Source organism: Corvus kubaryi, unplaced genomic scaffold (assembly GCF_017639235.1).
Source record: "Corvus kubaryi isolate FWS band 111438036 unplaced genomic scaffold, C.kubaryi_AGA036_p1.0 37266, whole genome shotgun sequence".
Lineage (NCBI taxonomy): Eukaryota > Metazoa > Chordata > Aves > Passeriformes > Corvidae > Corvus > Corvus kubaryi.
In genome coordinates, this window is record NW_024581081.1 from 6,976,912 (window position 1) to 6,989,000 (window position 12,089).

The 12,089-nt window shown below is 47.9% G+C and overlaps 1 protein-coding gene across 1 annotated transcript in view; it reads right to left on the reverse strand.

Moving 5' to 3' along the window:
• EGLN1 (egl-9 family hypoxia inducible factor 1) overlaps positions 1 to 11,818 on the reverse strand; it is a 34,554-nt gene extending 22,736 nt beyond the window's left edge. The window contains exon 1 of the mRNA XM_042025242.1: positions 10,448 to 11,818. Within this exon, the coding sequence (XP_041881176.1) occupies positions 10,448 to 11,359 (912 nt within the window). The 5' untranslated portion in view covers positions 11,360 to 11,818. The remainder of the gene's footprint in view (positions 1 to 10,447) is intronic.
• Positions 11,819 to 12,089: the final 271 nt, after the last annotated feature.

Sequence of the window (12,089 nt, forward strand, 5' to 3'; positions counted from 1 at the left end):
AATTTCCCAGTAGATATATGGTATGGATGGCCAGGCTGACATCTCCCAAGAGGCATATGGCTCTTATCTCTCTAACGCAGTCCTTGCAGAGGACAGGTCATTGACAGGGTGCCTGTAACTGCTGTACCTGGCACAGAGCAGCAACTGAGGCAAGCCTCGTCCTCTGCACCCCTGCTGGGGCAGCCGGCCTCTCTCAGCACCTGTTCCTTCTCCCTTCTCCTCTCCCTCAACACAAAAGGGACATACCACTGCAGAACAAGGTCCTCAGGGGAGCACAGGCAGGATGGAAGAGGGCAGGAGCAGCAAGTTTGTGTGGGGAATACAGATGAAAGAAAATTGCTAGAAGGTAGATGGAAGAGGTAAGGACTGTAACTTGAGAGCTGCAGGTTGTTGATTTATTCAACAGCCTGGCAAAATACATAAGCTTGACTCTTATCAGTTCAAATGTTTCCTCCTCACACTCATATTTTTTAAAATGGAGTGGGTGGCATTTTTCATAAGGAAAATAAAACTGAAATGTACCCAAAATATTGGCCAGATGTTCGTTACAAATTTACTCCATAAATAAAAATACGCAAAATATTCAAGCAAAGCACTTTTTGGTAGTTTATGGCTTTGAAACAGCATATTTCATTTTTCTGTCTGTTTTGCAATAAAAGGATAACTATACCTGCTGTACTGTGCCCTCTCAGTACAGAAGTGGCCCCAAAATCATATATATTATATAAAATAATTTTGAAGAGAAAGTATGAATCCCCTATAGGTAATTAATTTCTTAAATCAGTCTTGTGAAGTATACACATGCTTTGTATCAGCAAGCTATGCTAGGAAAGGACTGTGCTATGAGCATACGCACATATGAATGGAAAAAACAGGCAACTTGGGAGAAAACAGGAAAGAGGCAGCAGCACAGACTTAGTAAAAGTGACCCCCTGGATGACCAAAAGGGATCCAAGGTAGGAATGTTTCAAACAGCTACATTACTGGCATATTTGACCACAATGATCCTTGAGGGAGCAAATGAACACTAGTAGAAAGACAGACTCCTGGTAACTTCATTCACACATGCAATAAGCAGGACTTATACTGACAGTGCCATTGCTGGAAAAAATATTTTAACAGATTGCAAAATTTGGCTTGTTTTGTATCTCCTCCATTTCAAACTGAGGTATTTTTTTTCCATGGGAGGGTTGAGGTTGGCAGGCACCTCTGGAGATCATGTGGTCCAGCCCACTGCTCAGAGGTGGGTCACCCAGAGCAGGCTGGGTGACCAGTGATCAGGTTTTGAGTATATCCAAGAATGGAGACTCCACAACCTCTGTAGCAACCTGCTTCTTCGGTTCAATCACAGTGGAAAAAGCATTTCTTACATTTCAATGGAATTTCTTGCATCTCAGTGTACCACTGCCTTGCCACTGAGCACACTGCTGCCTAGAGTCTGGCTCCCTCTTCTTCACTCCTCCCATCAAGTATCTGTACACACTGGTATGGTCCCCTCACACCTTCTCCTCTGCTGCATAAACAGCCCCAGCTCTCTCAGTCTCTCCCAGTATGACCTGAAAGAGCAAATCCACCACTATGAACAGTGCTACTGCCTGGTTGATGTGCTGTCATAGAGGGGCTAAACACACACAAATAAGGTTAAGCCAAACAGAGGTACGATTAAGCCAGCATCTATTTCACTGGGCATCATCCAGCGTGCCAACTGAAAAGGAGTCAGTTTAAGATGCCCTTATCAACTGGCCACAGTTTCCTTTCTCACAGCAGTAAGGCTGCATGCCAGCTGCCTGAACAACAATGCAGCAACCACTGAAACTGGAAGGGCCCAATGCCTTCAGCAGAGAACAGACCACACACTGTTCGAATACATCAGAAGCTGTTGAGGGATCTTGGCATCCACGGCAAGGTTTAGCTGCTTGAACAGATGCTTGAACAGGACAGAGAGCAGCAACAAGAGAGATACGTTATTAACCAACTATAAATTGCTTTGGAAACCTTACACGTGTTGCATCCCTGGATTTTTTCACAGCACAGAGAACTTAAACATATGAGGATTTCTGCCTCAAAGTTGTGACAAGTTTTTAATCTATAGCAATTTAAATTCCACATTATCACAACAGTCAGGCTAAACTATTATTGAAACTTTTTTGCTTCATTTGACTAGTAACTTCAAGACTTTTATAACTATATAGCTGCAGCCTTCTGACCTACTCAAGCGGGAAGATAACAGACCCTGGCACACCAGAAGGGCAGGAAACCACAGCAAGGCTAAGCCCAGCAGAAAATCCTGCAGCCTCTGCCACCTCACCAAGAATTTCAAGCTATCAACAGAACAAATTGATGTGAATTGATAATTCAAGCTCTTCCTGGAAACAGATTTAAAATATCTTCATACAAAAAAAAAAAGACAAATCAAACAAAACCCAGGAAAAAATCCAAACCAAGCAAATACATATAAGTCCCTAGAGTCTTCAGCTGTTACTGCATTTTATAACTTTACAATCAATGCAACAATTCCTTTACCCTGCTAGGACTAAAAGGAAAAACAGCTTTCTGAACTCCCTCAGTGCATTCACCTTTGTATCATTTTCAACATGTTTGTTTTTGCTGAAAAAAGGCAAGGCAATCTCAGGCTCTGCTGTCACTGCAGCACAGTGGGATGACAAAGCAGCACCTCCTCAAAGTTGTACATAATTTCTACAGTCCAGAATCCTTCACGGTCAAACTCTGTGCTCTAAGCTGGTCTGAGCCTAAATTAATGTGTAAAATTAATCCTTGGGTATTAAATAACTTCTCTCTTTAGGCCCCAGTAATTACCTACAGGTATGGCCTTCATCTCTTTGTCAGAGCACTAGGCACACAATGTATCAATAACCACCATACCTCCACACACAACCTCCACACAGACGTGCAGACACGCACATTTCTACCCGATTCCTATTTATAACACCATACGCTAACAAAAATACTCTGAAGCAGTTTTAAGTTAAGTACCAAAGAACAAGAAAGTCTTCAAGTGTAAGCAGCTGTTACGTGCATAAAGGCATTGCTCTGTTTTTGACAGACACTGCCCTGGAACAGCGAGTGGATTTTGACCTGATGCTTACGACTGCCACTTACCAGCTAATTCTGGCACAAGCCTGCACTGGAAATATGCCTGACCACTCATCATTAACCAACAACCTTCAGAAATTCAAAGACGTTTACAAGGATTTAATCAGCACCAAATGACTTTTCCAAAAAGCCTCAAAGCCTAGAATTAGTCCTCCCTCTGAAGGGTCTAAATAGCAAACCACAAATGCAGAAGACAAAAAGGGTATCATAAATAATGATTATTTCACTCAGTAGTAACTGCAAAGTCAAATAACTCTACTGTTCTATTCACTAAAAATACTACTTTCAAAATACTGTTTTCTTAGAGCTGTGTAAAAAACATGCCAATGATAAAGTACTTGAATTGATATAATCTGAGTATGTTGATTTCCAAAAAACACTTGTACAGTCCTTGCATTGTCTGCAGTTACTCCCCCACTGAAAAGTAACAAAATACAGCAGCACAAGAGCCAGGGAGCCCCACGAGTGTCCTACTGAAGAATTCACTAATCAACCCACTCACAGCAGTCCCAAAATTAATTTCTGAACTGAAAAAAGTGCTGTCTTTGTACAAGAGCTCTCTAAGGAGCCTAAAGAGAAACTATTTAGTCTGCGGATGGGCAAGAAGAAATTTTTGCTTTATACCGAGTATCCGTTTCCCTTTTCTAACAAGTTTCCTCTCTGCTGCAGTAGAAAGCCTTCATTTAAATTCCAAGTATGCTATGTACATACCTACAGGTACAAACATACATATTAGCACCCAGTACAGAACAGCACAGGAGCAACTAGAAAGACAGCATCCCGCAAAATTCCAATAGCAATCTAGCCTGTTCAAGCCAAGAGCCATCAGATATTAACCAAGACAGGCTAAACACAACTGAATTACAAATATAATGAACATGGTAAATACCACAGAAGAGAATAATATGCTGCCCTTTTTTTTTTTTCAGGAAATAGCTAGCAGCCTATTCAGAAATTAAGCACCATCTAGAAAAAAGGAAAACATCTCTCAACCAACCAGTCAAGGTTACTGATACAACTAACCCAGGGATCTGAGAACTGCTGTTCAGACAGTCCTATGACTTGGCAGGACATCACTTGCAAAGAATTTCAGTCCAAGAGGCCACAGGGAAGGGAAGACAGCTCTTCCTCTCAAGCTGTACAGCTATGATGAGAAGCATCCCACTTGATTCTTAGGCAGTATTAAATGAGCCCATTCTGTGCAGAAGAGACAGCACAGACCATTAAAATAGCAACACGGTCAAAAAATCATTGATATCACTTACAGGAAAAAATTCATTATCCACAGTGTACTGAAATCACTGATGTGCATAAACTACAATGTTACAGTTTCCTTACCTCCAGGACAGTAACAACTAAAAAACATTAACTCCAGTTACAGTCAAAAAAGGCTTGGAAAAGCAAGCAACAACCAACCCAGAATTTCATACAGCTATCCTAATGCACCAGGCAACAGAGAAAAAATGAGCAGGTCATGAAATGTGAAATAGTACTGGAACTGCCCATATCAGACAGAGCCCCTGAAGAAGAACAAGTGCTGGAGCTGGCACAAGGGGATGGAGCTGACCAGGGACCTTCCTTACCAGCAGCAAACAGTAGCAAGCTGCAGCACACTGCTCATGGCAGAGGATGCCAATCCAGCTCTGTCTTGAAACAGAATGTCTTTGATGCTAATAAAACTCCAGAGTAATGGACAGGAACAGCCAATAACTGTAAGAGTAGGTTGGTTTTGAAGCTGGGAGTGTAAGGGAAATCAGTTTTCATGTGGAGAAAATACATTTCCACTGTACATGTTACATAGGATCACCTGGTGGGTAGACAAGCAAAGTTTCTGTATAAAATTGTCACAAGAAAGATTCTTGGAGGACAGAAGAATGCATTTCTGATGGCAAGAACCAAGCCTCACACTGAACACAAAAGTACAAAAAAAAAAAAAAAAGAAAGAAAAAAAATACATAGCTAGCAAAGATTTCTTAAACTGTGTTTGAATTTTCAAGGGCAAATTTTGGGAGAATCAGACTCCAAGTGCTAAACTAAGGCTGTAGTTTGGCAAACACTTTAAACTGGCATAAATTTGCATTGCTGCTGAAAGAAAGTCTCACCATCTGCCAGTCCCCTGTGCCAGCACAAACATCCGAACACTGAACCAGGAGCACTTCTTTTGCCAGTTTATTTTTCAGATGGATCAGTTCCCCAAACCAGTTCACAGGATGGCCATGTAAATACTTGTGCTGGCAAAGAAGAGTGACTACTTCTCCAGCACTGCCAGCCCAAAGTGTTCATTGAACTACAGCCTAACACACAGGGGTGTGGAGAAGTTCTAGCAGTCACAGGTGCTGCTCCCCACCCTCAGACACACTGTATTCATACCACACTTCAAAGTTACAATCACCACACAGCTGCCCCTCAGAAACCAGCATATCTTTCTAATTTTCTCTAGTAGGAGAACCTGCCAGAATCTCAGCAATGTCAAAGTTGGCTGTAAACAAGATTCTTTTCTGGATGCTGCTGTGCTTCTCAATCAAAAGATCATTTGCAGGAGAAATCCCAGTCAGTCTTCTGATCATCTGCTCCACCTGGGACTCAAAAGGCTTGTACATGAGGAACAACAAACGAAAACTATAGTCATCACATGTCAGGGCTCTACTCCAATAGGGACTTAAGAACTGTGTGTGGGATGCCTATCCATGAATCACCACACAATCCTTCGCTGACCGGCACACTCATCTACAAGAAAACAACATCAACAGAAACGCTGCTGTGAGGGGAAGAACAGATAAGGACAAGCATTGGTCATATTCTGTATCAAGGTCAAGCAACACAAGTGAGTACTGGGAGACTGAGAGAGACCTAGCCACACTTTCCCCCAAGTCGGTGGCAAATTCAAACCCATACATGAGGAACTACTTAGATCAGTAAGTTTTCTACCAAGAAATAAATTCAAGGTGGGATAGTGAAACAATCTCCAGAATGATACAGAAGGATCAATGTAATTGCACATGCCACAAGCAAAATGAAGGGAAGCACCCCACTTTACAGACATTCCTAAGCCCAGATCTCCAGCCACTGCTCTCGGGTTCTTCAATCAGGGCAGGACTTACCTAAGCTGCACACCTGGCCCTGTGCTCGCTTTCCTTTCTTCTACCAGAGTTCTGGCACCATCATCACTTTCCAGTATCTGCTTGGTTGGCAAGTTCTTATTCCCTACCTCTTATTTTTCATTTGTTTTCTTATTGCCACACATGCTCAAAGTCATATTTTGCAGAATAAGATACAGTGGAAAGAACACCCATAAACCTTACTTTTTCTTGGTAGCATTAATCCAACATGTTTGTAGAAAAGTTGTAACATAAATAAGTGGCAAGAGCAGAGAGCCTCTTCTGTCTAGTTTATAAAAACGCTAACAGCAGGGTATGAGAAATCCACTCACTCTTGGAGAATTATTTTCTGAAGAATCATTACTAGCTTTGAAAGAATCTGATTTAATAGGGCACAGTCACACTAGTCTGAATCCAGAGTCCCCTAGGTCTTCAGAAAACTCCAGGATCTCCAGAGTAAGAGATGAGCAATTGCCAGAAAAAGCAGAAAAGCAAGTTTTGCACATGTTTGCACAATGTGTAACAAATAAAGCAATTTTTTAAGCTACAGGTGGCTGAGAAGCAGTGGGTGCCACTGGCCTACTAGTAGAGGAGAGCACTAAAATGCAGCAATTTGAACAGGATTGGTCTTCTGACAGGTTTCTAGGAGTGGAAATGAACGAAAAACTAAAGGGATGTAACAGGGCCTGTCAAACTGTCTATTTAATGTCCTTCCAGTAAAAGGCAGGGGGTAGGGTTTAGGAGATGGTTGGCACTGGGTGTAATGGCAAGCAGAAACAGCGATAGGCAGATAGATCAAATGTCTGGTTATACGGTGATTATTAGGAACCCAGTCCACAACTGGGAAGTTGCAGCATTACTCCAGGACCAGCTTCAGATCAGCAGAGTCTGCAATATGGGAAAGAAAAATCTAGCGAAAAAATCATAAGCCTGCCCCCACCCTTAACCCCTTCTTCATGCTCCATATGGGGAAGGAGGAAAAAACTTCTCACCTGGGTGAGATTCAGGATGATTACTTTTCCTGATTTTGATGAGCAGGTTTTTTCCTCCACTAGGTATGTAAGAAAAGGACAGACAGGAAACAGAAATACATGCATGTACAAATGTGGCAACTGATAAGACAAAGGAAAAAAAAAAGAGAATTTATGAAAATATGAAAGAAGAAAAAACTAGAAAATAACAGGAAGGAGAAAGACACTAGTGCTCAAATATGCAAGTATGTACCACCCTCTGCTAGAGAAAGAAGGAAGCAGAGTCTGGAAAGCAAGAGAACAAAAGCAAGGAATGCAGTAAGTCAGGACTTCCAAGATGAGTAAATAGTTAGCCATTCTCTTATACTTGCTGTTGTCTCCACACACCTCAAAGACACTTGCCTAGTTCATAACTACTACTGTATAGATGTCTTTCAGGCTGGAGAGCAATTTGCTGCCACTCTGGACTAGGTAGAACCACGTCAGTTTAAGTAGATCAGTTCTAGGTAGCCCAGGTAGTCTAGAGAAAACACCTATCAGAGAGTTTAAAATGTAAAAATCTCAGGTTGCTCACAATTAACATTCTACCTTATTTCATGTCCTTTACCTTAATTGACTGGCCCTGGTGAATGTAAATCAGTTTAAATTAGATCCTATTAACACAACATAGCTTTTGCCCTGACAGGCAGGTTTACAAGCCAAGAGATTCAGGCTATAAATCTCAGACCAATTTCTTCTTGCTTTTTCATACAATGCTTCTAGACAGTTTATAGAAGTGATATCAAGTTCAATGCCAACACCACCAGTGGGCTACAAGTTATATGGTTACAATACAAGTTATTTGAAGTGATACTCTAGGTATCATCTGCTTCTGTTTATTCAACTCTGAGGTAAATGTGTGAGAGTGAATGACAGTTTTCATTCTGCTTTTGCTGAAATTTTAGAGAACTGAGCTCTCCTGCACACTAAAAGCACTGACTTCCATGGGGAAATAAGCAAGGGAAAGTGAGAAGACAAAGTAATGCATTTCCATGCCACCAAGGAGTAAAGTACTGTGCTTTTACTGATCCGATTCCTGCACTTGTTCTGATCCCCCAAAGAGAGGGATTTCAGCAGTGACTGAAAACCAAGTAGGAATGTAAAATACAGTAGTCCAGGAATTACATGTGTGATTCAGGATTACAACTCCAAAAGCCCTTTTCTGAAGCCCCGGCACCTATTCTTTACAGAAGCATACCACTGCACATAAAAACAGATGCAATATTCCTTTTTGCTGCATAAAACTGAAATCTAGCAAGACCACTGATATTTTTAGAGTGCAAGTTTGAAGCCTTGAAGAGATTTAAGACTGCCTGAAATATAAGTTGCTTAGAAAAGTCCTGCAGGGACCTATGAGGACTCTAGATCATGTTCCCATTGGAAAGTTTTAGCACAGTACTGGTTCAACTGAAGAAATGCAAAGACAGCATTACAAAAAAAAGAAAAAAAAATTCCCACCCCCTTTTCTTTATCTTGGGAGTTTCCCGTGCCCTGAACAAATCCAGGGCTGTTTTTTGCCTTCCAGTTTCTCCCTTCCTCCCTCTCGCAGCTTCCTACCAGCTGAGATTCTGCAGCTGCAGCAACAACAGTCCATCTGTGACAGTGCAACCACCTCGGCAGGATGACTCCTACCATTTCACTGGCTTCCTTATGCTTTAACAGAGGTAGCAAAGTCTGAAGGGGCTTCACCCCTCTTCTTTTTTTTTTTTAACTGAAAAGATACTAATGAATATTCATTACTAGTCCTCTACCAAAGGCATGAATTTTATTTAAAGGACTGGAAGGGAATCACAAATTAGGCTAATACAATGGGAGATTTTGACTCAGTTCTCTGGTCTCGAAATAGAGCTAAGGACTAAGATTTTTGCGGAAAAGTGGTTTGATGACAGTAATATAAAAACTCTGCCCAAAGCCGCCCTGCTCCACTGTGACTCCGCTTCCTGCTGCAACACCATTGCCAGAGGTGCTGCACTGTAACTCACGGGTTTATTGTGCCACCGGGGCACTCGCTCACTGATGCGGGTCTCCTGCCCACATTTTTAAGTCCTGCACCTGGCACGCCACATCCTGAGCCAAGGCTTACCAAAACCCGGCCTATTTATGCGAGCCTACGAACGCTTCCACACTCTCCAGCCAGCCCCCTGCTTCCCGAAGCCCATCAGAGCATTGTTACCCTGGGGTTTTTTTGGGAGTCCACGAAAGAACTCACATTTCAATACTCATCGCCTAGCGGGTAAGCTTCCAGGTCAAGGGGTTTTTAACAAGACACAGACATATAGACAAGATCACCGTTTTTTCCTGCTTTGGAAAAGTGAAGAGGCAAACAAACCCTTTCGCACCTTCCCGGTAGAGAGCAATCCCCAGGCTGACCGCGGGACAGCGACCTGCCCGTCGAGGCTGCGGCCCAGGCCGGCTGGGTCTGGGCGTCCCACCGCGGCTGGGCATGAATCACAGAATTGTTGGGGTCGGAAGGGACCTCTGCAGATCATCCAGTCCAACCCTCCTGCCAAGGCAGGGTCACCTCGAGCAGGTTACACAGGAAGGCGTCCAGGCGAGTTTTCAATGTTTCCACATAGAGACTCCACGAGCTCTCTGGGCAGCCTGTTCCAGGGCTCTGCCACCCTCAATGTGAAGAAGTTCTTCCTCTTGTTGAGGTGGAACTTCTTGTGTTTTAGTTTATGGCCACTGCTCCTCGTCCTGTCACTGGGCAACACTGAAGAGGCTGGCACCATCTTTTTTACATCAACCTCTGAGATACTTACATACGTTAATGAGATCCCTTCTGTCCCCTTTTCGCTAGACTAAAAAGGCTCAGCTCCCGCATTCTCTCTTCAGGATAGAGATGCTCCAAGCCCCTAATCATCTGCGTGACCCTCTAGAGAAAGACAAGGAATTTCTTTCGCGTACTGAGGCGTCCAGAACTGGACACGACTCGCAAGTATGAGTCGGCTCCGGGGAGCGGAGCGGCAGCGGGAGCACAGCCCCGCACAGACACCCGCACAGTCCCGCAGGGACAGCCAGCCAGCCAGCCGGCCGGCCGGCCGGACGGACGTGCGCACACGCACGCAGCCCCGCAGACAGCCGCACACGTGCGCGCACACACGCCCGCTCCCGGGGAAGCGCCGGCTCCGCCGCCCCGCTCCCGCCCCCCCGCGCAACATCCCCCCGGCTGCAGGAGCAGGGGGAGGACGGGCACCGGGGGTCCCAGCTCCCTCCCTCACTCACTTTCGTCCTGCCGTTGATTTTGTAGTTGCCCAGCTTTCCGTTGCAGTGCCGGATGAGATCGTCCATGCTGTTCATGAGGAGCCGGATGGTCTGGCATCCCGGCTCCTTGCCCTCCACCCAGGTGATCTTGTCGCCGCGGATGTCCTTGGAGGAGTCGCTCTTCTGGCTGACGAGCTGCCCGTCGGTGAAGAGGCCGGTGTGGTGGAGAGCCCGCACCTCCTCGGCCACCAGTCCGCCCAGCTCCTTGCCGAGGAAGTCGTCCACCACGCAGATGCCGTGCTTGTTCATGCAGGGCACGATGTACTCCAGCGCCAGCCGCTGCGGCACCAGCGACTTGGTCTGCCCGTTGGGACGCAGCGCGGCCCCGCCGGGCCCTGCCTGCACGCCGCCCGGGTACAGGTTCGACTTGTCCCGGTACAGCAACACTGCCTCCCCGGAGGACGACGGGGACTGGGCCGCGGCCGGGGCCTCCACCTCATCACCGGCAGCTGCAGCGGCAACGTGGTTGTTGGTCAGCGGGGCGGCCTCGGCGGCGGTCTCCGGGGACGGCGGCGCTGCGCCCTTCCCGACCCCCGCCCGGCTGCCGCCGCCGCCCGCCGCGGCTCCGCCGTGGGCGCGGGGCGGCGGGGGGTGCCCGCTGCGGGGCTCGGTAGCGCCCCCTGCTGCACCAGCCACCGCAGCGCCTCCGCCGCGGCAGATGAGCTTATGCTTCTTCCAGTCCTGGCGCTGGTGCTCCTTGCTGCAGTAGAAGGAGCTGCGGCAGCGTCCGCACCGCAGCAGGTTCTCCATCTTCCCGCACAGCTCGCAGTACTGCCGGTCCCGCTCGCTGCTGCTGCTGCTACCGCTGCTGCTGCCGCCGCTGCTCTCGCCCTGGCCGCCCTGGCCGGCGCCTCCGCCGCTGTCATTCGCCATGGCGCTGGCGGTGCCGCCGCAGCCCCGCTCCGCCGGGTTGTGTTATGTAAGGAGGCGGGCGGGAGCGGCGCTAACGCGGGCCCCCGCCCGGCCGCGCGGGGAGGGAGCACTCACTGCATCATGGCCGCCCGGCTCCGGCTCCGCCGCCGCCGCCCTCCGCCTCCGCCGGCCCGCGGCCTCCTCCGGGGCGGCCGGGGCGCGGGGGCCCGCGCTACCCTCCCTGCGCCGCTAACGCCGCTTAGCGCCGCCTCATCGCTGCCCCGCCGGCGGCGGAACGGCCGAGGGGGAGCAGGGTGGCGCGGAGCGGGGCTGCCTTCCGCTCCCCGCCGGCCTCTCTGCCCGGTACAGTACGGGCGAGCGCGGCCACCGCCTCACCCCACCGCGCCTCCGCCGCTGTGCCGGGGCGAGGAGGAGGAGGCGCCACTCCAGCGACCCACTGTGCACGTACGCCACTTCCAGCCCGCCAGCGCCGCTGGCGCGTCAGGCGGGCGTGGCCGGGCTGGGCTGGGCGGGGCCGGGCCGGGGCCGGGCGCGTCCTCCGCGCCGCTGCGTGAGGGGCTGAGGGGTGCCGTCACAGCCGTGGGGCCCGGCCCTGGCCGCACGGACAGGCCTCCGGCCACTCTTCCCGTGGGGATGGCGCCCTTCTGCCCCTATGACAAGTGCGGCCTTCCCGGCAGGGACAGTGAGGAAATTGCTGGGGAATGTCACCGGTCTGGGCTGCCGGGGCCGC